At 46.6% G+C, this 26,408-nt stretch overlaps 1 protein-coding gene across 3 annotated transcripts in view; it reads left to right on the top strand.

The window, feature by feature from the left end:
• The window catches only part of bbs9 (Bardet-Biedl syndrome 9), a 139,101-nt gene that overhangs the window by 83,614 nt on the left and 29,079 nt on the right, over positions 1-26,408 (top strand). For all 3 annotated transcript variants that reach the window (XM_065958093.1, XM_065958095.1, XM_065958094.1), the window contains 2 exons: positions 5,015-5,264; positions 11,937-12,047. In XM_065958093.1, coding sequence (XP_065814165.1) covers positions 5,015-5,264; positions 11,937-12,047 — 361 coding nt within the window. The remainder of the gene's footprint in view (positions 1-5,014; positions 5,265-11,936; positions 12,048-26,408) is intronic.

The raw sequence follows: 26,408 nt of genomic DNA on the forward strand, positions 1-26,408 counted from the left end.
CAACTGAGATCCTTCAGAATATTTAATCTGACGTAAATAGACGTGTTTAGAGTGAGAAGGTCAGAGAACAGACGAGTAGAATCTCTCCTCCTGAGTGCTAAAAAGGACAAGAGCTCGAGGAAAGCGGAGACGGAGCAGCGCCAGAGGAAATGCATCTGTGTGGTATCCAACCAAACGTCTCATTTAGTTGCAGCCAACCTGAACACCTCCTCCTCGTATTGCATTCCTCCATGTTCTCTCTTTCTCCCCCTTCTCATAGTCCTCCTCCTCTCTCCCCTCTCTCTCCTCTCTCTTTCCTCTCTCTCTCTCCCCCTCTCTCTCCCCTCTCTCTCCTCTCTCTTTCTCTCTCTTTATCTCTCTCTCCTCTCTCTCTCCTCTCTCTATCCTCTCTCTCTTTCTCTCTCTTTATCTCTCTCTCCTCTCTCTCTCCTCTCTCTTCTCTCTCTCTCTCTCCTCTCTCTATCCTCTCTCTCTCTTTCTCTCTCCCCCTCTCCTCTCTCCCCCTCTCTCTCCTATCTCTCTCTCTCCTCTCTCTCTCCTCTCTCTCTCTCCCCTGACTTAAACTCACACTGCTCCAGGACTAACCCTAACCCCTGAGCACAGTTACCTCTTGTTCATAATGTCGTAATACAACACACACATGTCTTTATGTGATCTCCATAATGGAGGCGGGGATCGATTATACTTCATGTCCACATTGTGCACCCGCTCTCGTGCTCGTGTATGAACTGAAACGTGCCGAAGCGACCCTGTCTTCCAAGTGTGCAAGGAAGTGTACGGAGCACTCACACTGGTCAAACAAACTGGACTTTAGGGGTGAAGCGTGCTTAAGCACAGTACGGATTGCCTTGTGTGAGTGTACCCTAAGTATTCAGGGATGTCTCCTCCATCCTCTCCATCTCTTCCTCCTTTTCCTCCTCCATATTGTCCTTCTTTCATTCCTCCTCTTCCCCTTCTATGTCTGAGCTCCTCGTTCCCCTCCCTCCCTCTTTTGTCTCTTTTTCCATCTGTCAGTCATCCTTTAAACAGAGTTGCTGATGCTGTCTGTCTGCCTGCTATTCCTGCATGACCCCCACAGTCCTCCCGCCCTCTGTTTACTTTACCAGAATCCGTCCTACAGCTGCACCGCCCGCCTTGCACTGGCTTCCTGCCCTCTGAACCAAAAAATGTCGGTATAATACCTGAAATTGTTTCTTCAGGCCTGGACCACCACAGAGCTATTTACAGCACTGTAAAGTTTCTAGAAAAGTTCTGTTCAGCACGAGGTTCTCTGACATTAAGGCGGAGAGATTTAAAAAAATTTCCGATCAGCAAAATTTAAGATTTATTTTCTCAAAGTTACACAGAGTCGTTGATGTATTTCACAGAGTGTCATAAATCCCATTTATTTTTTATTCTGTGTGGTCTACAGGATTTGTACCCCCGAACCAGGAACTTTATAAAATCCAGCTCTTGACCAAGTGCCAGACCCTCAGCACAAGATGGAGGCTGCAGGGTCATCCAATCAAATCATATCCTCCTAACAGTTTTATAAATGAAAGTAATAAAAAGGTGACATATCCTCCTCCTCTTCAGTGTACATAAGTCTCAGAGCTCCTCAAAACAAGTTTCTTGTTCTAAATCCACTCCGATCCTGTATTTGATCATGCCTATAAACCCCTCTATTTCAGCCCTGCTCAGAACAGGCTGTTTCTCTTTCTGTACTTTTAAATATGTAAATTAGCTGTATCTGACCACGCCCCCTCTCTGGAAAGGCTTGGGTGTGTCGGGCTTTCTCACTCCATGTCCTATTATTTACGGTGAGAAGGCAGACTCAGAGGGCAGAACAAACACCTAGCTGGGAGTGTCACCCACCTGGGGGAGGGGTTACTGCCCTTTGTGATGTCATGATAGGAAAATCTCCAAATGGCCTGTTTGAGCACAAATATTCTGAAAAGTGGAGCAGGCAAAAGACGGAGAGGATGGACTTCTATCATCATTGGGGGGTTTTAGACTGACTCCACTGCATTGTTCTCTGCAGCCGTAACTCCTTCTTCTCAAATGACTTTCCCAGTCATGATGAGGATGTCAGGACGGATGGATTCCTGTCTGAACCTTTACTCGTCTCTTTGGGAGACCCTCAAGGTTGTTTGCTGGGCCCAAGAACATTTTATCCACGGCCGTCCAGTAATTCCAGATTTTCCCATGCATGTCAGACCTGCTAAATATTATGCAGTTCAGCATCAATTACTTTAAATTCTGATTAAGAAGTAAATATAGAATCTGAAAGTCAAGTAAAAAAGTTACCATCGATCTCCTCTCACAGACCACTCCCGTCATCTAGATATTTTGCTACATCCTGTCCCACAGGAGGACGCTAAAGCACGGCGTCTGTTTGTATATACAGTCTTTGGTTCATTGATTCATAGAACCAGAAACTCAGCACAATAAATGATTTACGTTCTACAGTATTTCTGTGGAGTGGTTAATGAAGTCAAGAAGAAGCTCCTCATCTGAAAACAATTGAAGCTTCATTGTTTTGAACTGTTTACTCTGATGAGGTGTTTACGGGACATTTTCTCCTGTTTGCTTTAAGAGCAATTATAATCAGAACACCGTGCACACTCGTAAATAATGTTACTAAACTCAACATTGCTTGCTCTCTGAAAATGTGGTTGAACTTGACGAGCCATCAAACATACTTCTCTGTCGAGAAACAAAGAAACGATGCTGAACCTTCACTGAACGGACGAAGGTGGACGCTACCTCATGGTCTGTCCTCTTCAGAGCTGCTCTAGTCGCCACACATCGGTGAATAAAACAACCCTGCTCTTGTTTTCAGCTTCAGGAAACAAACTTCTCCCCGACCTTTGTCTGAATTTATCGCTCTGGCTTCGGTCCTGACTCGCCCCGCTCCACCTATCTGTACTTCCTTTCTTCTCGTTCAGGAGGATGGATGTCTGCAGTTTGGGTCTGCAGACGTTTAATTTTCCTCCGCAACATGTGGAACCTGTGCGTGCGTGCGTGCGTGCGTGCATGCGTGCGTGTAGTCTCCACAGAAACCTGCAGTTATGTCGCTCAGAGTATTTGATAACCTGGTGAGGCATTGTGGTAAGAATAGGTCACATCCCCCTCATCTCTCCTCCTCCTCTTCCTCATCCTGCTCCTCCTCCTCTCTCATTTTCTCGCCCTCCCTCCCTCCACCGTCTTCTATTCTTCCTTCATTCTCATGTCTGCTCATCGCTCGTCTTTTCCCCGTCTTTAATATCTCCCCTCTATCATCGTCTCATCTCCTTGACCTTCTACATCTCTCTCTCTCTCTCTCTCTCTCTCTCTCTCTCTCCGTTCCCTGTCTGAGTCTCCCTGTCATCATCATTACAGGCTTGATTACCTGTCATTATGGCTCATTAGGGGCCTATCAGTGTGGCGGCAGGCTGGGGAGAGGGCGGGAGGATACCTGTCAACACACACACACACACAGGTGTACGAACACACACACACACACACAGCTTCCTTCTGAGACTCACCCACCCGATGTCGTCCATTCATGCTTACGGGTAACGGGGTGTGTGTAGCACAAGTTACAGTAGGTGTGTGTGTGTGTGTGCGTGTGTGTGCTTGTGTGTGCTTGTGTGTAAGTATTTGTGTGTGCTGAGATCAGAGATGTCCAGACCAGATATCTCGACCGGAGACGACAGGAGGGGAGAGAGAGTGACAAAAGACATGTTTATCATCTCGTGTGTGTGTGTGTGTGTGTGTGTGTGTGTGTGTGTGTGTGTGTGTGTGTGTGTGTGTGTGTGTGTGTGTGTGTGTGTGTGTGTGTGTGTGTGTGTGTGTGTGTGTGTGTGTGTGTGTGTGTGTGTGTGTGTGTGTGTGTGTGTGATGATGTCATTGCTCTTTTATAAATGTCAGGTGCGTCGTTAAAGCATTAAGAATTAAAGTTAATGAGTCCTTTGCTCAGTTTCCCTCCTTCACCTTCTCTTTCTTTGTGTCCTTTTCTTCTCTCCTTGACCTCTACTCTTCTTTCCTTCTTCTCCTTCAGCCTGATTCACCCTTTTTGAATCCCACCATGGAGCTCTATCACCCTACATTCACCTCTATGAGGCGGCTGAGGCTCAGTGGGTTGAGTCGTCGGCTCTTTGAGGGTTGAGGGTTTGATCCCCAGCTCCTGCAGCAACATGTCCGATGTGTCCTTGAGCAAGACACTTAACCCCGAATTGCTCCCGCTACTTCATCTGCGGCGTATGAATGTGTATGAATGGTTTAGTTACTTCTCCAAGCTTCATGGTGAAACGTTGCTTTCAATCCCTAAATGTCTCGGTTCGTGTGGTCTCGACTACAACACTAATGCTGACCTCAAACTAAAGACATTTAAACTCTGCTTCCTCCTCCTCTCTCTCCTCTTCCTCCTCTTCCTCCTCCTCCTGTCTCTCCTCCTTCTCCTCCTTCTCCTCCTCCTCTTCCTCCTCTTCTTCCTCCTCTTCTTCCTCCTCCTCTTCCTCCTCCTCCTCTTCTTCCTCTTCCTCCTCCACCCTCCTCCTCCTCCTCCTCTTCTTCCTCTTATCCTCCCCCCTCCTCCTCCTCCTCCTCCTCCTCCTCTTCTTCCTCTTACTCCTCCTCTTCCTCTCCCTCCTCCTCCTCCCCCCTCCCCTCCCTCCTCCTCTTCCTCCTCCTCCTCTTCTTCCTCTTACTCCTCCTCTTCCTCCTCTTCTTCCTCTTACTCTCCCTCCTCCTCCTCCCCCCTCCCCTCCCTCTTCCTCCTCCTCTTCCTCCTCTTCTTCCTCTTCCTCCTCCACCCCCTCCTCCTCCTCCTCCTCCTCCTCCTCTTCTTCCTCTTACTCTCCCTCCTCCTCCTCCCCCCTCCCCTCCCTCCTCCTCTTCCTCCTCCTCCTCTTCTTCCTCTTCCTCCTCCACCCCCCTCCTCCTCCTCTTCTTCCTCTTCCTCCTCCACCCCCCTCCTCCTCCTCCTCCTCTTCTTCCTCTTATCCTCCCCCCTCTTCCTCTTCCTCCTCCTCTTCCTCCTCCTCCTCCTCAGGGTTGGGAGGAGAGCTGTGACGCCGCCGTCTCCCACCTCCTGAGGACCTGTCTCTCTCGGAGCCCGAAGGACCAGGCTACATCTCTGGCTCAGACTGGAAGCCCCGTGCTGGGCCTCCCCCCAGACACCACCCGTCTCAAGAAGCACATCACCCTGCTGTGTGAACGCATCGGCAAAGGAGGCCGCCTCGCCCTCGCCTCTGAGGCCGCCACCCAGGTCCCCGTCCAGGTCCAGAACCTGGCTGCTCCAGGTGAGTCTTACAAAGAGTTTACTTTGCATACAAACACCCAAAAATATCAAGAATTGGCACCCTGGTCACTGTAACATTTTGGACACAAACAAAGTGAGCGCTCACTCTACACACACGATCCTCGGCCACAGACGAGACAACAGATTTCTCCGATGTACTCCTTTGAATCGATTTTTAAATGCCTCACGATTGATCTTTACATCCCTAGTTCTTGCCATAATAAAGTGGTAACAAAAAGTAAAAGCATCAATCTAAAAATAGATGAATAACTTCTACATACCCAGAGGATGATGCCAGGTCTGAAGACTTGAACTGATCCCTCAAACTATCCTGTTAACCCTTCCAGGGTGTGGAGAGAGTGAAAGAGGTAGACCCAAGTGAATAACGAGAATTTAGGCGGATTGCTAAAGTTCACTAAATCACTAAATGTCGTTTGAAGTGGTCTAAAGTTTGACAACTTTTTATTCGAGCCGAGCATAAAAAGGAACATGACCTCCATGACGGAGCACGTCAGCAGCATCACATTCAACCAACATGCAGCTTTGACTATCTTCAAGTTAATAACACTCTGTCAGCTCCTGCTGCTGCTGCTGCTGCGGAACCGTCATCCTCCTCCTCCGCTCAAATCAGCCGTCGGGGCAAGACACGACGTAAAGAAGGGAACTGAACTACAAAGTCAGATTAATGTGCGTTGTGAGGACGTTGTAGCGCTTCAAACGCTGAACTGTACCGGTTTGTGTTAAACATGGGCGCTGATATTACAGAAAGTGCTGTGTGTGTGTGTGTGTGTGTGTGTGTGTGTGTGTGTGTGTGTGTGTGTGTGTGTGTGTGTGTGTGTGTGTGTGTGTGTGTGTGTGTGTGTGTGTGTGTGTGTGTGTGTGTGTGTGTGTGTGTGTGTGTGTGTGTGTGTGTGTGTGTGTGTGTGTGTGTGTGTGTGTGTGTGTGTGTGTGTATCCCCTGGTGAAGATTTAAGGCCTCGTCAGCCAAAAACATGAAGCCCATTCAACACTTAAACTACACTCACAAACACACACACACTCTCACACACACACATCCTGCAAACACACTGTTCACACACAGACACATTGTACAAGTTAGAGACACGCAGCAGACACACTCGTGAAACACTCATGCAGCGGAGCTTCTCAGGTACACACACTCATAAAATCACACACACACACTCTCACACACACACACTCTCACACACACACATATACACACACCTCTTACGGATCATTTAGTCTCAGCTCAGGTTTATAGAGGTCCTTCTGACGGGATCATCAATTACAGCCTCCCTCGTCTCCTCCCTCCTTCTCTTATTCCCTCTCTCATTCCCTCTCTCCTTCCCTTCTTACCTTTTCTCAAAGTTTCAAAAGTGAAACTACGATTTAAAAACCGTCTGTAATGTTTAAATAAGATGTGAATGTTGTAAAATAAGTCCTTCAATCACTGCAGTTAAAAACTCAACCTGTCACACCTAGACATGTTGAGTTACTTTCTTCTTTTCAGCACGTTAACGACTCCGTTTCTCACAACGGATCCATTCAATCCTACCCAAACACGAACTCACACATTTGGCAATTTCCAACCGTGAACCAGATCCAGAATCAGATTCTGATCCTGTAAGACACAAAGGGGGGGGGGGAGTCTATAAAAATCAGATTCTGATCCTGTAAGACACAAAGGGGGGGGGGGAGTCTATAAAACTTTAAGAGCTTCTTTAAAAGTCATTACAGTAATTTACACAGTTCATTGTAAACAGAGCTGTGTGTGTGTGTGTGTGTGTGTGTGTGTGTGTGTGTGTGTGTGTGTGTGTGTGTGTGTGTGTGTGTGTGTGTGTGTGTGTGTGTGGGAAAGTTAGCGTGTTTGTGTTTATGTTTGCTTGTCATGTGGTCTCCTCTTTCTCTTTTGGCCCTCTGCCGAAATTCACACACACACACACACACACACACACACACACACACACACACACACACTGCAGTAAACAGTCGTTTGTTGTTAGCCGTCTCAGTTGTTGCTTTTTCATCCAGCCGTAAACATACACTTGTTTACGTTTCCAACAACACCGGCAGCAAACGTTCTCCTCCGAGACCACAGACACACACACACACACACACACACACACACACACACACACACACACACACACACACACACACCAGGATGCTTCACAACAAGCCCTGCTTCCTTACAGAGTGTGTGTTCTGGATGTTAAACCTTCCAACAGACTCAGACACACTGACATAACGATGTTATGTTGTTAACCCTTTTAACTCATAAAGTCCAAAGGGTTAACTTACGACACACAAACACACACACACATCCTCTAATCCACACACCACTTTAGCGCACGTGTGTGCAGCAGCAGTTATTTTGATAGAGTTCCACTGGTAGCTGTGGTTTGGGGCCTGCATCTATTTTGGACCTAAAGAGAGGGGAGAAGATGGGCCGTGTGTGTGTGTGTGTGTGTGTGTGTGTGTGTGTGTGTGTGTGTGTGTGTAGGTTCAGAGGGAACATGTAGTATGTGTAAGTGTAGGTCATGTCTTGTGTGTAATCCTGACCAGCTGTCTTCGTTCTGTCTCTGTGGCGTTTCAAATTGAAGAGTTCTCCTGCAGGACGCTAAATATAAAACAGCAGAGCGCTATTTTAGAACGAATCAGTCGCTACCTGAGGTTCATCGTTCAATAAATCTTAGAGAGGGTTATGATTTTTTTCAGCGCCCAACGATTTCCTTACAGGATGGTTTCTATAAGTTTAGAGAAGAGAGATGAAATCGCTCCAGTTTTCGTTTTCAGAAGCATGCGGTGTCCAACGTACTGTAGACGTGTGTGTGTGTGTGCGTGTATATGAAGATGTGTATGTTGAGGGGGGATTGAAATAGCGTAAAGCCCACAGTCAACTTGCTGGCGACCGCAGCAGCACGGTGTCACCCCCGTCTCTGAACCACAGCTCGGAATAAAGCAGGAATGCGTTGGTGCCTCCTCGCTGCAGACCAAGACAGCGCTTCACCCCTCAACCAAACTGTCCCCAAATGTTCCAAAACCGCCACCCCCCCAGAGCTGCCCCCAAAGCTGTCGCAGGCCAGCTCTGGACGCTCCCACAGTGTCCTAAACCGTCACATGCTGTCCCCTAATTGTTGTGGACTTATCCAAGCCACCCCAGACTGTTTCCACACACAAATGTCCAAAATGTCTGAAACAGGTTCAAACTGTCCCGGTCTGTCCTCTGTATCTAAAGGCAAGGCAAGTGTATTTATAAAGAACCGTTCATTCACAAAGTAAATAAAAGTGAAAAACAGAACTTAAATCACAATCAGAGTTTAAAAGACATGACATCAAATAAAATATAACAATATGAGAGCTGGAGGAACAAGAGACATGAAGACATCTTCAAACTGAGCATTTATTCAAGTGATGAGATAACAGTGTTACAGCGTGTCTTACAAAGGGAAGTGTGGTGCTTTAAAGAGCTGTTGACTCAGATTCATCCACTTTGCTGCATCCTGTTCTTCCGCGAGTTCTGTCTCCACCATGTTTTAGAGTTTGTAAACATTGCGCTGCTTTCTTACATTTTACTGCTTTCCTTTGTTGTTAAAATGGGATGTGATGCAGAATAATGACGCTAAACCTCAGAGATGTTTATTATTTAAAACCAATTACCATGACCAGTGCGTCCAATTTAGTCCCGCCCACAACAAAGAGAAACACAGATACACACCGCCACTCTGACCAGGCGACACTTTGCAACTGTTTACAGAGAGAGAGAGAAAGAGGGCGAGAGAGGAGGAATGTGAGAGAGACTGTGTGTGTGTGTGTGTGTGTGTGTGTGTGTGTGTGTGTGTGTGTGTGTGTGTGTGTGTGTGTGTGTGTGTGTGTGTGTGTGTGTGTGTGTGTGTGTGTGTGTGTGTGTGTGTGTGTGTGTGTGTGTGTGTGTGTGTGTGTGTGTGTGTGTGTGTGTGTGTGTGTGTGTGTGTGTGTGATTCTGTTCAGAGTAGGTCGCTCCAGAGGTGGGCTATTTCCTTACCTGATGTTGATGTAAGACTGAGGTTAAAATGCACACAGACACACACACACACACACACACACACACACACACACACACACACATTCCCCGTGAAATTGTAAGACAGCGTTAAAAAAACCAACTCGCCTTAGAAAAACACCTGCCCAATTAAGAGCGAGACATATCCCATTTCAAACAACTGTGAGTGAGAGTGTGTGTGTCTGTGTGTGTGTCTGTGTGTGTGTGTGTGTCTGTGTGTCTGTGTGTGTGTGAAGCCACAGGCTGTGCTCTCACCAAAGAGAACAAGATTGGCTTTAGAAAAGGCCAGGATAAATATTAGAGAGAGCTTAGGGTAATCTGCACACACACACACACACACACACACACACACACACACACACACACACACACACACACACACACACACACACACACACACAGACACACACACACACATACACGCACACACACACACACACACACACACACACACACACACACACACACACACTTGCTCTCTGAGACGCAGTGGGGGAGATGGAGACACACACACATTCTCAGACACCTTAAGGTAGACATGATGGCAGACACACACACACACACACACACACACACACACAAACACACAAAGGCGTGATGTGTGTCGTGCATGTTCAGTGAAAGTACCGTGAAACTGGACATTATCCTCGGGGAGGAGAGGAAATTAGGAGAAAGGAAACGAGAAAAAAAGGAGGAAAGGAAGGAAAGATGGATACCAGAGAATGTTTAAAAGAGGTCGTAATGTGGAGGAGGTAACCTGCAATGTTGGGCAAATAAACAACAGACAGAAAAAGTAAAAGGATGGAAGAGGAGGAAAAGGGGAATGCGACAAGAAGGAGATGAAAAAGAGGAAGAGAAGAAAGGAAAGGAATATAAGGGGGGATGGAAGGAGATGAGGGGGAGGAGAGGAAAAAAGGAAAGGAGACGATGAGAAGGAGATGACTGGGGGAGGAGAGGAATGAGGAAAGGAGGAAAGAGAAGGAGATGACTGGGGGAGCAGAGGAATGAGGGAGTGAGGGGGAGACTGAGAGGTGGGAGACAGGAGAGACAAGGCGTCCAATTCATCGGCCTCAGGAGCTCCTAAATCTGTACTGATCCACGGGATTGTAGAGAGGATTTCATCACGCACACACACACACACACACACACACAGGGCCGGCGCTGGACATCTGGGGGCCCTAAGCAGGATCATTTTGTGGCCCTGCTTTGCGGTGGATAGTGGAGTGTTGCCATCGCGAACCAGCAACTGTATGCAATCACAAACCTTACGCATTTTCTCTGTACCTCTCTGAACATGATTATTTTACTGCTTATTAAGTACACTCACTGAAACAGTCAAAGTAAAGCTTACAGACTTGCCAAATGTCTGCTTCTACTTTGTTAGTGTTTGAATGCTTCATAAAGCGTACCTGTTGTTTCTGTTAATGACCATAACATAATAACATGAACATAATGATGTCAGAATGTTTGTCTTCTTACTTTTTTGGATGCAATGTCCTCTCTAATTTCATCAAAACTTGCTTCTGGTGTCAGCCTCCTCAGATGATTGTACACAGCCATGCTCCCCCTGAGGAAGAGAATATTTTGTTTTCACAATTAGTGTGAGCAGAAAACAATGTTTAGGAGTAAGTTAAAGTAAATACGAGGTTAAATGACGTCATTTACTTATTGATTTGTTTAACTCTTACATACTGTTCCTATAGTAAGCCTTCACAGCATGGAGCAGATCATTTCTCATCTTTTATATTTACACTTGTTGCCATTTTGCATTCATAGATATCTTATTGATGCTCTGTTATGTGTTTTCTTTAGGTTTTACTGACTTTAAGATCGTTTTTTTTCTCGACCAGACCTAGTTTTAACATGTTACTACCTAACGTTAGCTGTTATAAAAGAAAACACATTCGTAGGAGCTGGGTCTGTCTGTACACCGGAGCTGGACCGTGCTGCTAGCTAAACAGCGCTAGCATTAGCAACAATGATTCGGTTATCGACAGCTGAGCTAGCTAGCCACCAACTTAAAGATAAGATAAAGACTATATCAAAGACAATATTTCCAAAAATAATAAGGCCCACGTCCATAGTATTCAAACAATTCCGTTTCTAAAAATGACCTTGCGCGCTTCTTTTGTCCGACATTCTTTTTCCTTTTCTCTACCACCGATGGATAGACTCGTTTCATCTTTTTTTTTTTTCTCTTCTTGACATCCTCCTCCTTGTTGCCAGTTTTTGATCGACCAAATATTATGATTCTTGCCTGCCGCCTTCTCAGCAACACTGAGCATTACATTACCAACATTTGAAAGGTTCCCAGGTTATTCAGAAGTCAGTAATGTCAGGTCACGGACGGTCAGTCACAGTCAATTTGGGGGCCCCCCAAGTAGCAGCAGGGCCCTAAGCACCCGCTTAATTCGCGTATAGGGAGGGCCGGCTCTGGACACACACACACACACACAGACACGCACATACACACACACAGACACACACTTGCAAACCACATGAAATTCCAATGTTCATTTCTTCTCTTTTGAAACTTTTTAGTTCAGATCTGCAAAACTTGCACCCCGTTGTGTCCTTACACGCCGGCCCTGAGTCCTCCGTTAATCAAACTTCCTTCTTCCTGTCGTCTAGGTGGCGTGGAGCCCATCACAGAGGCGGCCGGGGACGGGGAGGAGCTGGCGCTTCCTCAGGAGGCGACCAAGTTCATCAAGAAGAAGCAGCCATCAAAGAAAGTCAAGAAAGGTAGGAACATCACCTCCTCTTCTTCTACTGTGCGTCCAGCTCTCAGACGTGTGCGTGGTCACTCTTCACCTCGACATCCTCGCTCTGCTCGCTGCCCGCCGCTATCCCCTGACCAGCAGTGTTGCCAGATCTCGCGACAGAAACAAGCAACCAGCTCTATGGAAATAAGCCCAAAATAAGCGACTTGGCTCCTTTAAATAAATAAAATAAGCGCCCAACAGGTGACCTAACCTACCACATTTTGTAAAGGCCACTTGATAACAGTTAGGCTATATACAGTATAAAAGCCTATAAATAAATTTGACAGTAAACGCAGCCAACATAAAAACTTTGAATAAGTTAAACTTTTAAACTCTTGAGGTCAGATCCGGTCCTTCAATGCACTCTCTTTCTCCTACTCTTTATTACATTTTTTTCCATAAATTCCCCACTTATTCCCGGGCATTGTTACTCTGTCGCTCTGTCAGGTGTAGTTGTGCATGTGTGCAACATGCGTGTGCATGGGGGGGTTACCAAGGAAAAGGGGTTGTGGACGGATCCTTGAAAAGGACAAACTAACTATCGCGTTCATGTTTTGCTTTATTGTGAAGAGGTGGGAGAGAATCAGTAGGGGTTTATACAGAGAGCAAAGCAAGCCCAAATAAGCAACTCCACTTTAGAAAACAAGGCCAAAAACCTGTAACCCGCGACTGACGATATTTGCAAGCAACTTTACAGAAAAACAAGCCCAAAGTCACTTATAACAAGCGGACTTGGCAACACTGCTGACCAGATGCTGTGACACTGATATCTGTGGACTGTCTGACACACTGTCTGATCCACCTAAGTTCTCCCTCACGATATCGCGCTCTGTCTCATCTGGTTTTCCTACATGACATCATGACTGTGGTCGATCTCAGCACGGTGCCAACAGAGTTGATTTGTCTTTTGTGTCTTCAAATCCAAACTTTTTTCTGTGAGAGAACACTCACTTTGTACGTCTTCACACAGTCCTGAAGTAGGACAAGTTGAAGAGACTCTCAATGTGAACTAAAGAGTGGAGAAGAACATACTGCGTTCTCACATCAGTTCACTGTGAAACTGTCAGCTTGTTTGCAGGAGTTGGCCGTGCCTTCTTCAACTTGTACCAACTCCTCTTGTCCACATATTTCTAAAAAATGTGTTTATGTCATTGGAAACGGAGACGTGAAAACAAGGAGCACAAGAAATACCAAAGGATCAAATATCTCTGTCCCACCTTTCTTTGATCCTGTACTGAACAGTTTCATCTGACGGTTCATTCTGCAAAACATTTTCATTTACAACAATATATCACTCTCACGCACACACACACACACACACACACACACACACACACACACACACACACACACACACACACACACACACACGTCTCCTGTCACTAAGGGGCTTCTGGTTTGCATTGAGGACAAATCCGTGTTTTATGACAGTTTGTTTTTTATAAAGCGGGCGGATTGATTCGCTTTGATGGGCTCTACTTTGTTTGTGTGTGTGTGTGTGTGTGTGTGTGTGTGTGTGTGTGTGTGTGTGTGTGTGTGTGTGTGTGTGTGTGTGTGTGTGTGTGTGTGTGTGTGTGTGTGTGTGTGTGTGTGTGTGTGTGTGTGTGTGTGTGTGTGTGTGTGTGTGTGTGTGTGTGTGTGTGTGTGTGTGTGTGTGTGCGCACTCGTGGTTAATCCACTCAGGCGTCACTGCTAATGAGAAGGGGAGGTGTAGGAGACTTACAGAGGGCAATACAAGGATCATTAGATACACACTCATACACACACACACACACACACACACACACACTCATCTACAAACACACACACACAGTCAGAGTTCGACTCAGAGACGGAGCAGATAGACGGGGAACACGATGAACGAGTTTCAGAGATGTTAGCGTCTGTAATCCATTCTTACTGAATCAGACCCTCAGTGTGTAAGGTACAGGTAGAAAACTAGCAGACAGGTAGACTCTCCAATCCCTTTCCTGGGTCTGAATGAAATGATTGTGCAGATTATTTCATAACTGATGCCAGAGACTTTGAGGCAAAACGCCAGAAAAGCCTTTTGGTGTCGTGGGCCGCTCGGATCTCCCATAAAACAGAGAACAGATCAGTTCAAAGCTCTTACTTTCACACAAAGACACACACACACACACACCTTCCGCCTACCTGTCTGTGACTTTAAAGTCATTAGGCGCCATGCCAAACCCCCCCCTCCACCACCACCACCCACACACCCACACCAGACACACACACACACAGACCTTCTGTTAGAGTGCATGGCAGCCTTAGAGCACATTTCATTCAATTGAAAGGCATCAAAAGGCATCACAGAGTTTAGCAGAGGGAGAGGTGAGTGGATCTCTCTCTCCCCTTCCCCCTCTCCCTCTCTCTCTCTCTCTCTCTCTCTCTCTCTCTCTCTCTCTCTCCCTCTCTCTCTTCCTCTCTCTCTCTCTCTCTCTCTCTCTCTCTTTCTCTCTCTCCCTCCTTGAAGAGGATGCATGAAAGACAGATGAAAGGGAGAGTGACTTCCTCTTTCTTCTTTCCTGGCACTGCGTCCCCTTTTTGTTGTTGGGCTCCTCCCCTGCAGCCCACCTGGGATTACAGACACCTTCCACATCACACACACTCACACATCCGGGATCAGACACGCACACACACCCTGGAAAGTGCAAGTCCACATGCACCTTCTTATGTGTACATACCAGAAATGCACATTAGAAGTCTAACCTTAATCTGAGCTTCCCTTCGTTTTGTCTGCATTAAGAGCAGTCTGCGGTCTCGACCATACAGACTGTACTGCCTATCTTAGCATAGTCCACGGTTTTGCTCCGTCCAACAAGGCGCACCCTGCCCCGCTTGGGTCCATTTCTGGAGGGCAGCAGAGCGCAGCCATGAGCAGCTGTACACGAAATCACGCGGGAAGAAAGAGAAAATTGTGCAGAGAACATGTTGCTTCGTCTTTCTGAGGATGATTTGTGTACGTTTGGTGTTTTACATCATGAGGTAATACCAGGGTAAATCTGCAGAGGGCGCTAAACGGCCTGTTCCGCAAATCGCACCATATTTCACCTGACGGCTTCCAGCCTCTACTTACGCCCGTGGAGACGTTGTCATTGGTCCTCTTCTCCCGGCCACCCCCCGATGCAACAAGCCCCCAGGAAGTGTGCCCATCGTTGAAGCCAATTTTACACAGTGGCCAAACCCGGTACTGCAGGGAGAGAGACTGCATCCAAAAAGACTTTCCCCCAGAAGCCTCCATCAGGAAAGAGATGTCTATAAATCAGCAGTTACATGTTTCCCCTCCTCTCAGGTGGGTGGTGACATCATCAGCAGCTGATTGAGGCTGCACAGGTAACAAGATCTCAGGACTCAGTCGGTGTTCAAAAGGCCGGAGGAGACGTGTAGCAACACGGCTAAATTACATCGTCCTGCTGTGTCAGTCTGTCCATCACATTACAGCAACACAGAGCACAGAGCTATCAGCTTACTGTCACATACTGCGGCTGCTATTCACATCCAGCTTACACACACACACACACACACACACACACACACACACACACACACACACACACACACACACACACACACACACACACACACACACACACACACACACACACACACACACACACACACACACACACGCAGCAGGCAGGTTTCCTCATCCTGAACAGGATCCTCCCGGGCCATGGCCACATTTTCTGACCCATGGATCTCTGTTCTGGACGTGTGTGTGTGTGTGTGTTGATGTGTGTGACAGATAGAGGTCTCTGTATTCCCAGATCCCCCCCGTGAATAAAAACACAGGCAGAAAATGAAGCCTTGTTTGCCGATCACACACACACTCTGAGGCTAAGCGTCCTTGCAGATGGAAAGTAAAATATGTGGCTCCTGAAAGTGAATGTGGTGTGTGTGTGTGTGTGTGTGCGGTGTGTTTGCTGGAAATGGAGTGAGCGTGTGTAAATGTTTAATGATGTTTAGAGTGTGTAAAAGTAGGAGAGGCTGTTGGAGAAGATATCGGCTACACCTGCAGGCTGTTGGAAGAGTCTACAGACGTGTGTGTGTGTGTGTGTGTGTGTGTGTGTGTGTGTGTGTGTGTGTGTGCGTGTGCGTGCGTGCGTGCGTGCGTGCGTTGAAAACAGAGAGGATACCCAGCAGCTCTTCTACTAACTGATAATGCTTCCTACTGTAGAAGTAAATCAAGTGACACAGCTTCTTCCCGCCTTAAAGTTCACAGACCTTCAGTGAATTCACATTTTGAATCTCTTAACAAAATGGACGCAGTGGGGCAGGGTATGTAGGTAATCAAGTCGACCTAGACGTCCCTCTTCTCTTCAGCATCGTAGTCCAGCTCCTCTTGGGGGATTCCTCTGTGTTCCCAGTCCAGATGGGATTTATAATCCCTCCGGCGAGCTCTGTGCGCACACCTGGGCGGAGTCTCTGTGCACACCTCCTCTGATCACTGTGTTGGACGAGACTTTTCAATCAAGCTCGCAAACCACAAAGAACAACCTTCAACCCCGTCAGGTGGCGTGCAGTGGGTGATGGTGGTTTTGTTTTTTAGCTCTCAATAGTTGCTCATCTGATAAACATGCATCTCTGTCAGCTCTACAGCTCACAGATTAGACAACTTAGAAACCATCCTGCTGATTGGACACAGGACGTCAGATATCTTTGGTTTGACCCTCCTAACAGAAGTGAACCTCCTCTCAGTCTGCAGGAGCTGAGGGTCTTCCAGGATGACCTTTGCCTTCTGATTGGCTCTTATTTGGAAAACATGGCCAAGATCCTTCCACGTGTATTTTTTGTATCTGCAGAGGATCTTCAGCTGAGTGCAACATAAGAGTTCATCTCACCTCCAACACTGCCAGCATCCAGGCATCAATCTAAGACCATTATTGATGTGAGTGCACATTAGCATGAATGACTATCTTGCTTTTATGATTTATGACTGTGAGTCATCCTACAACCAATCAACATGTGGATCAGGCCTTACAGGAAACCTGCAGCCTCACATCTCAGCAGCAGTTTGATTCTGGGAATCTGAGGGGGGAGATGAAGCTCTTCTATGTTTGTAGACGTGGTTACTCATTGGAATGCCGCAGGAGAAAGTATTTCTGCCTCGTCAGGTGGTTACATGGCATTTTACTCGCTGTGGTGTGTTCACCTAATTACAGCTGGTTTCAGACGCGTGTCCCCCCCGAGTCAAACATGTCAAATGTGTGTTCTCAAAATAACACGCTCGCTTTTCTCATCCCAACTGGTCACGTGTTTGCTACTCGAGTCACACTTAGTGATGAGCGAGCGCTCCACGCATCCAAACGTTTATCGACCGCCCTAAATCCCAGTAATCATCAACTGTGAAGCTCTGGAATCTCTTTCTGTGCCACAGCTTCTACTTATACAACCGGTCATTAAAAGTTCTCCCTAAATATAACCGGCTTCACTGGGATGTCTGACAGTCTGTCAGGTATGTGCTCACCAGATCCAACCTTCTCAACACCAGCACGCTGCGCAGTAACGTCTTCATAACGTTTCCTAGAAACAAACAAACAAAGCAAAGCCAGAGAGTTGTTCTATCCTCCACACGTCTATGTTCTGTTTGTTTTAAACTCAGCTCAGATTGTATTCTTGGACAAAAACTGAAGCCAAAGCAGAGAACACACTTCAAGATTAGAAAGCCAACTGTTGCTCTCATTTCCCTTCAGACAGAAGAAGATTGTCTGGCCAGATTTAGCTGTGATGTTTAGAGTGATACCACAAAGATCAGAGCAGATTTTAAATCATATTAAACATGTTCAGTATTTAATCTCTGATCGCGTTGTGTTGGGAGAAGCTGAGGACTGCTGAGCATGCTCTATGTGGTACCCAATCAGCAACCTCTGGTGTTGAAAAAATGAAACCGATGCTGAAGTGTAAAATCCTGCAGTTCCTCGAGTGTCCGCTAGAGGCTGGCTGCAGAAGCACAGGAAGTCACATACACACCCATTCTAAAAAGCCTTTACAGCAGAGATTAACATGTTTACAGCCTGGTTCAAAAAACCAAATAGGTCTGATTAGCTCATGTCTCGATCGACACACACTGTACGGGGGGGTGAATGTTTTGATGACTCATCAGTTTTGATTTGATGACGGATAAGAGTTATTCACAATAAGGCGTGTAGCTGACCTGATTGACAGGCGGGCGCGGTGTAACGGTTTGTCAGGCGTCTTAAAACCCGCCTCAGCTCCAGCTCTCAGCCTGTCGTTAGGTTGACTGAAAGTTAGACTGAGACAGCATTTCCAGCATGGAGACCGCCATCGATGGGACTCCAGACGGGTGACGTCACTCAGGCTTACAAACATTTATATTTACAGTGTATGGTAGGTACTGCAGAGTGTTACAAAAACATGTCCAGCCCATGTTCACACTGTCTACTTCATTCATACATGTGGCTGCAGGAGCTGGGGATCAAACCCGTGACCTTCCAGTTCAGAGACGATGGACTCTACCACTAAGCCACAGCCGCCTTCAAAGTAGTTTAATTTTAACATGTTTCTACAAAAGTTCCCTATCAATATGATGATCTCTTCATCTAACAGCCTTTTCACCACTTACAGAACTCTAAATTTACTCTTCAAACAAACCCAGCACCTTAAAAACAAACGGACTCCACATGTCTTCTGAACGCATTTTCAGGTGTCGTTAGAATCCCTTCAGTATCTCCGAGCCAACAAATCGGAGTCCTTTAAATTTCCCTGAGTGGGAATGGAAGGTCATCGCTGCTGACCGGTTTTAATCTCTCCGCTTGTAGCATGTCAACACCATTTTTAGGTAGCAACATTTGCACTCCAAAGCTCGAGCATGCCGACAGAATCCCTGCCGCACAGCTATCACGCCATCTCCAGAGTTATTTGTTGGCCCCGGCTGTGTTGACGGAGCGCTGATGAGACGCTTGGCTCTTTAATGTGTGTGTAATGTTCCACTAATGTCTCTGCTCCAGTTTTATCTGATAGGCTATTCTTAGCCGGTGGCTAATGCTGGCAGTGATTACAGATAGACATGAGGACAAACATGGCTGCCCGCTCCGACCGCAGAGTGATGATGCTTAAGGTCTCCTGGAACGGAAAGTTCAGGAGTTTAAAGCCCTGAACCAGCCGCTAAGTCCCGTCAGTGACCTCATGACGGGAGAGGTAGCTCGTTGTTATCTTTTTGTTGAACGTCAGATAATAAGGTCATATCCAGGCGTGTGTCACGTCAAGCTTCTGGGTTTTTGATCGCGTTTACAATTCTTAACATTCAGGGTGTAGCAGGTTTGACGCTGTTATCTTGTGGGATCCATCCATCATTTATCTATACCGCTTTTCATGTTCGGGGTCGCGGGGGCTGGAACTGATCCCAGCTGTCAGTGGGCGAGAGGCGGGGTTACACCCTGGACTGTTCACAAGCCAATCACAGGGCTGACATATAGAGACAGACAACCAGCCACTCTCACATTCACACCTATTCAGAGTCAGCAGTTAACCTAACAAACATCTCTTTGGACTGTGGGAGGAAGACGGAGTACCCGGAGAGAACCCACAACATGCGCGGGGAGAACATGCAAACTCCACACAGAGAGAGTCCTGTCAGACGGGGATTCAAACCAGGAACCTCCTCGCAGAGAGGAAACAGCGCTAACCACTGCAACACCGTGCCGCCTAACAATACGAAAATGTGACTAATTAAATAAATTCAACAAATCACAACAAAGCAAATGACCACGACTCGGTTCAGTTTGACAGCAAGTACGTGGACTTGAGGATCCCGATCTTGATCGGGTTTTTTAAGTGTCCTGTTTTTGTGTTTGTTCATGTAAACATCATTTCCTGATTTCAGACGCCATGATAAGCCCTGATCCTGATTATAAGAAACCTGATGTTGCTACCTGAGATATTTTGACCCCGCCTCCTGACAGCTGCAGACTACCTGATCCGGCGCCGCCTCAGTCAGTTGACATATAGGCAAAACAAACATTCAGCATCAGCGAGAGCGTCGACTTCTGGAGCGATGAACAAACAGAAATACATAGAAGCTGTCTGTAGACTTGCATCGTGGCGTCTGCTGCGGACGCCGCTGTTTGTCCCGTGCTGTATACTGCTGCTGAGTGTTCAACTGTGGACGCTACTTCCCGAAACGCCTTCTGCCCTCCACACTGGATATGTGACTAATAGTTATGAACGGGAAAGATATTAACTGATGATGAAGTCAGGATGATGCAACAGGGATTCTCATTGAAGTCTAAATACTGACAGGCTGCGCGGGGGGGGGGGGGAGGAATGTGTGTGCGTGTGCGTGTGTGTGTGTGGCGGCTCCTCTGGGAACCTTCCAGGAGGAATGAGCGCTCTTCCTCTGGGAGGCCCGTGTAGGAAGTGCAGCATCCAGCGGGGAGGAACCGGCCTTCACACCCCACGCTGCTTTTCACATTAAGGTCCCGGGCCGCTCTGTCACTGGATCCAACCGTTAATCTGAAGAAGTTTACGGGAGCTACCACTTCTCTTCATACGTCTCAGGGGTCGCTTCAGCTTTACAAGAGGGCATAACTTTTTACCTGAAGCGCACGTTGAAGTTTTAATACGCTGCGTGAGAGCTTGTTCTCTACAATCCAGAAGAGCTGGACACGACTCCTTTACATCGCCTTCATGATTTCTTGGTGATACTTCTTTGAATTACAGTAATTATTAAACAGACAAAGCTAAAATACACCCCACGGACATTACTGAGGGAAGCAGGAACTTTCGTCACCATAGCGACAATGAGTAGCGCTCTGAAACGGAGGTCGTGTACGCTCCCAGCTCAAAAAGTCCTTTCTGGAGACACAGACCCTTAATACGCTAAATCTGTAGTATCCTAAAATTGACATCAAAAGCCGTGTTTACATTTTGCAGTGTTACCCCGAATTAAAGAGAGGTGACTGTGACGACCTGTCAATCAGAACAAATTGAACAACGTGTGTACTTCCAGTGCTTTGAAACGGGTTGGTGTTGTATTTGGTGGTTGGACCTCTGCACCCCGACACCATGACGCTCACAGATTCACCTGATGTGGTCACGTTCAAACATTTCTACCTGACAGCGTTCAGAGGTCGGGCTGATTCATTCCCTCCTTTTTGTTGGTTAGCTGTTAGCTGAATGTCTAATCCAGACTTTAAAAGTTTTTTTGTAACTGGACAGTGTTTCACTTTACAAAAACTTTAAGCAACCAAACAACAATCAGTCTCTGTGTTTGGATAGAAAAGGTGCTCTAAAGGTATTTATTAATGTAGACTGCCTGGAAACGACCACATGCTGCCTTCACCGCTCTTTACGTCCTTACTTCCAATAAACCGTGAAGCGACAGAAGTTAGTGATCAATAAAATAACATGAGCAGTTTATCTTCTTATCTTTAAAAAACACAACAAGCTAACCAGAAACCCCTCTGTCTGCAGAGGTAACGTCTGCCATTTTGGGGCAAGTAAGGGGGCTGTTTCTCTCTGTAATAAAAGCCCCCCTTTGTTGCCCCACTCCCCTTGACCCCCCCCCCCCCCCCCCCTACACACACACACACACACACACACACACACACACACACACACACACACACACACACACACACACACACACACATACACACTCAAACCTTCTCCCCATTTTCTTTAACAAGGGACCTTTACTTAGTGAGAAGGAAGCTATGAATTGTAAAGTTAGTTTTCCTCTCTCTCTCTCTCTCTCTCTCTCTCTCTCTCTCTCTCTCTCTCTCTCTCTCTCTCTCTCTCTCTCTCTCTTTCTTCCTCTCTTTCTCTCTCTCTCTCCCTCTCTCTCTCTCTCTCTTACTTCCTCTCTTTCTCTCCCTCTCTCTCTCTCTCTCTCTCTTACTTCCTCTCTTTCTCTCCCTCTCTCTCTCTCTCTCTCTCTCTCTCTATCTCTCTCTCTTCGCTGACAGCAGAACTTCATTATGGCGTTGTTGCAGAACACACACTTCTGTACTTTAAAGATGGTCAGCAACAAAGCCCCTCAAGCATCATGGACTCTGAATAAAACGGATTCCCGTGAAAACATATGTATGCATTGTTCTGTAGAAATATCTCTCACTCTGTCTCTGAACGTTGTGTTCATGTGTCGTTCAGGGGGGCAAATACACACATTACTCATGAACAAGCTTCAAGTGTGTGTGTGTGTTCAGGGAGGATGTGTGTGTGTGTGTGTGAGAGAGAGAGAGAGAAGGAGAGAGGAGAGTGAGAGAGAGAGAGAGTGGGAGAGAAATGAGAGAGAGAGTTTATCAGAGGAGACGTGTCAATTAGCTCGGGGGTACAGAAGGCAGAGCCAGAGGTCAGAGGTCAGGGCGGGGGGATTCGTCAGCTGTCACTAACTATAAAAACTTACTGTGTTCTCGTCCACACGTGTGTGTGTGTGTGTGTGTGTGTGTGTGTGTGTGTGTGTGTGTGTGTGTGTGTGTGTGTGTGTGTGTGTGTGTGTGTGTGTGTGTGTGTGTGTGTGTGTGTGTGTGTGTGTGTGTGTGTGTGTGTGTGTGTGTGTGTGTGAGACGCTGAGGGCCTCGTTGTGGATCAGTAGCCACCGAGCCGAGACTGAGAACACATGCTTTAACACACACACACACACACACGCTGTGTGTGGTGACACTTCTGCTGAAACACGCGATGAACAAACCCCTGCTCACCTTTTGTAGAAACATAAACTTTAAAAAAACTCTAATGTCGTTTTATTATCGCGTTGTGGCAAATAAGCAATAAGAGTCGGGCCGATGGCGTCCTCCTGGCATCCTCCTGAAGTCCTCTTGATCACCCACACACACACTTTTTCTGCACACACACACAGACACACACACAGACACACACACACACACTGATACAGATGCTCGATGGTCAGAGGAGGAATGTGGAAATACCAGCCATGTATGTAAAAACACAACCACACAGAACACAAAAAACTTGTGCATCTGGAGATTTACTTTCCCCTGTATAGACCTTACACACACACACACACACACACACACACACACACACACACACACACTATGTGCTGAGCTGGTGCTGTGCTGGCTGTTAAAGGAGGAAGAGGGTTTAACGCAGACAAAGAGAAACAGGCTCCGCCCACAGGAAGAGGCAGACGAGGTGGACGCCAAACCTGACCTCCACCGTGTGTGTGTTTGGTAATGTGTGTGTGTGTAGCATACGGACAGTGTCAAGCTGATATGTAGTGTGCATGAGCTCATTTAAACTGTTAACAAACGACCATCTTCCTCATGGACACACACATACACACACACTCCCCCGTTAACACACACACACACATACACACACACACTTGTCTCACTGTGCTGCAGGTTTGGAGCTAGGAGGGAAACTCCCTTACATAGAGGCCCCGACACACACACACACACACACACACACACACACACACACATCAGTATATATACACACACAGCTATTTTTCCATCACTTGCGGTGCAGGGAGCTATGTGCCGATGTTTACGACACTGTATGTCTGTCTGGAAAGACGTACAGCGGCCGCGTGTGTGTCTCTAAGTGTGTGTTGACGGGAGAGTGAGTGTGTGTGTGTGTGTGTGTGTGTGTGTGTGTGTGTGTGTGTGTGTGTGGAGGAAAGAACAGTTTTCTTGGAAGCTTTGGCGTTGGTGTATATATCTGTGTTTGCGGTGTGTGTGTACATCTTGCTGGGTTTATGTGTGAGTGTGTTTATGCAGTGAAATGCTCACATGAAGCTGGTTAGGAGGCCGTGTGTGTGTTCATGTTGTTTTTCTTCAGCGTACATCTCTTCATATCAGCAGACACATTTAAACTCTGTTCTCTTCTGCAGCTTTTGCTGTCGCTGCTCAGAATGAAATCTTTAGTTTCTTATTTTGCGTCCTCAGAGGCAGGTGAAGAGCGGGCTTTCTGCAAAAACTACCTAGAGTCTCCACATACACACACTGTCAGACATGCACACACACAACGCTGCACTCCTCTGACTCAGCTGAAACCGTCTCCACGGGGGAAGTTTCACCTTCAATCTGATTGTTATGGAGGCGTAATGGGGGGAGGAAGTGATCCCCCCCTCTGTCCCGTCTTCAGAGGCGTTTCAGAGGAGAGACGGGATCAGACGGGATCAGCCGAGCCAGCGGGGGAGCTCAGTTGACAAACCTCACAAAGTGACTCAGCTGACTGGGCTGCCAAAGCGCAGAAAAATAACACAGCTAAACAACCTCTCTGTTGGTTTCTAACATCTGTGAATAAACGTCCCCTCAGACCTGAAAACAAAAACACAAAACCAAACACAGGAACCAGACGCTCATCACATCTCGGGGTCCCGTGTCGGTTCTTGCTGCGCTGGAAGAGACTCACACAAATTTTTGAAATCACTGAGGTTAAGATAGTTGAGGTATAATTATATGTGCGGTTCTTTGTCAAATCAACAAACTGAGCATTCCTGCACTGTTCTTTATGGGTCAGCAACACACACACGCACACACACACAGACGAACACGTTCACATTTATATTCTTGCATACTTTGTCACTCTCGCTGTGATAAGTTTTGTCGGCTCCTAGCGAGGATGCAAACATCAAAGCTAACAAGTCAACCTCAGAACACAGAGAAATAACCATCAGCGTACATACACACACACATACAGACACACACGCACACACACATACAGACACACACGCACACACACACACATACACTCTCTCTTTCTTATCTTTATTCTCATTTCTGATTAAAGTTTTCTGAGCACGTATTCAGTTGGAATGCAGAAACACACACACTCGTTCTGATCCCCCTGAGTCCTCTGTCACTAGTGGATGCACACATCAAAGCCCACAATGCCTGTTATGTGTGTGGCGACAGACAGTAATTAACTGGGAACATCCCAGTGGGACCAGTACTGACTGACTCCATCAATCACAGCGACCACTGGAATGTCTGCATGGAGCTGGCATGCTAACGCTTTCTAAAGAGGGTGTGTTTGACTTTCACAACTCAATATTTGTTTGTAATTAAACTTGCATAATCGTGTGTCTGCAATAAAGTGGAGGTTATGAGTTTTTTTATCACGCTGGAGGTTTTCTCTGCCAAGTTATCGCTACATTATTTCAATATTGCAGAAAGAGTAGAAAGAGCACTGAACAGTGTGGAAAGAAAATTAAAACAGATCTGCCAAAGTATCAGTAACCTGTGTTTGGATATTTGTCCCTATGATGTCATCAAGTGTCACATTTCTTGTCTTGGTAGCAGAGGGTGACCATGCGTCCTGTTTTCAACCTGTGTGCCCCGAGTCCCCACAAATATCTATAAACACTAATATGTCCCGGTTTTAACCAACCAAAACAACACACCATGCTAACATCACTCAAAGGCTATTTAACGTATAGAAAACCATCACTAATGCACTCAGGGTCAAAAGTCAATGCTGATTGGTCTTTTCATGTGTCAATCTGTTGCTTAGCTAGCCTAGCTTATCATGCTAACAGAACCTGCTGTGTAACGACAGGTCGGCGAGCTGTCATACTGAACAGGAAGTCAGCGTTTTCCAAAAGCCTTTTTTTCACGTCTCCGTTTCCAATGACATAAATACATTTTTTAGAAATATGTGGACAAGAGGAGTTGGTACAAGTTGAATAAGGCACGGCCAACTCCTGCAAACTAGCTGACAGTTTCACGGTGAACTGATGTGAGAACGCAGCAGGATGTAATCAGGAGAATTCACCTGGAGCGAGTGGGAGGGGGGTGGTGACCTTTATTCCCTGTGATCGCTGCACGACCATAGACTGTCTGCACGCCACCTCTACCATCTCCGTGCTCTAATGAACCTGCTGCATTATGTTTCCTGTTCTCCAGGATGTTCTTCTCCACTCTTTAGTTCAGATTAAGATTCTGTTCAACTCCACGTTGCATTGATAGAAAGACACATAAACCCTTTTCACACATACGGAAATCTCCTGAAAAACTCCAGAGATTTGGCTACCCGGATGTTCTCTAGGCTATGTGTGAACGCAAACAGCCGCATTTTTCGCGTGGACTTTACCCGGAGTTTCTCCGGCCAGACTCCTAGTATTTTATCCGCAGAAAATCCAAGTGAACTGATGTCTGAATGCGGCAGCATATACTCCGGAGATTTCAATTTCAGCCAATGGAAAGAGAATGACGTTTATATACAGTGACTGTCTAAAGTGTCTGTACACGACTACTACGATCTCCGTGCACGTAATTAAACAGCTGCATTATGTTTTCTGTTGGTCAGTATGTTGTTCTCCACTCTTTTGTGGATGTTGTCATTACATTTCATTACACATAGCATTGATATAAAGGCAAATATTCTCATTATAGCGTCGTGTAGC

Source organism: Labrus bergylta, chromosome 8 (assembly GCF_963930695.1).
Source record: "Labrus bergylta chromosome 8, fLabBer1.1, whole genome shotgun sequence".
Lineage (NCBI taxonomy): Eukaryota > Metazoa > Chordata > Actinopteri > Labriformes > Labridae > Labrus > Labrus bergylta.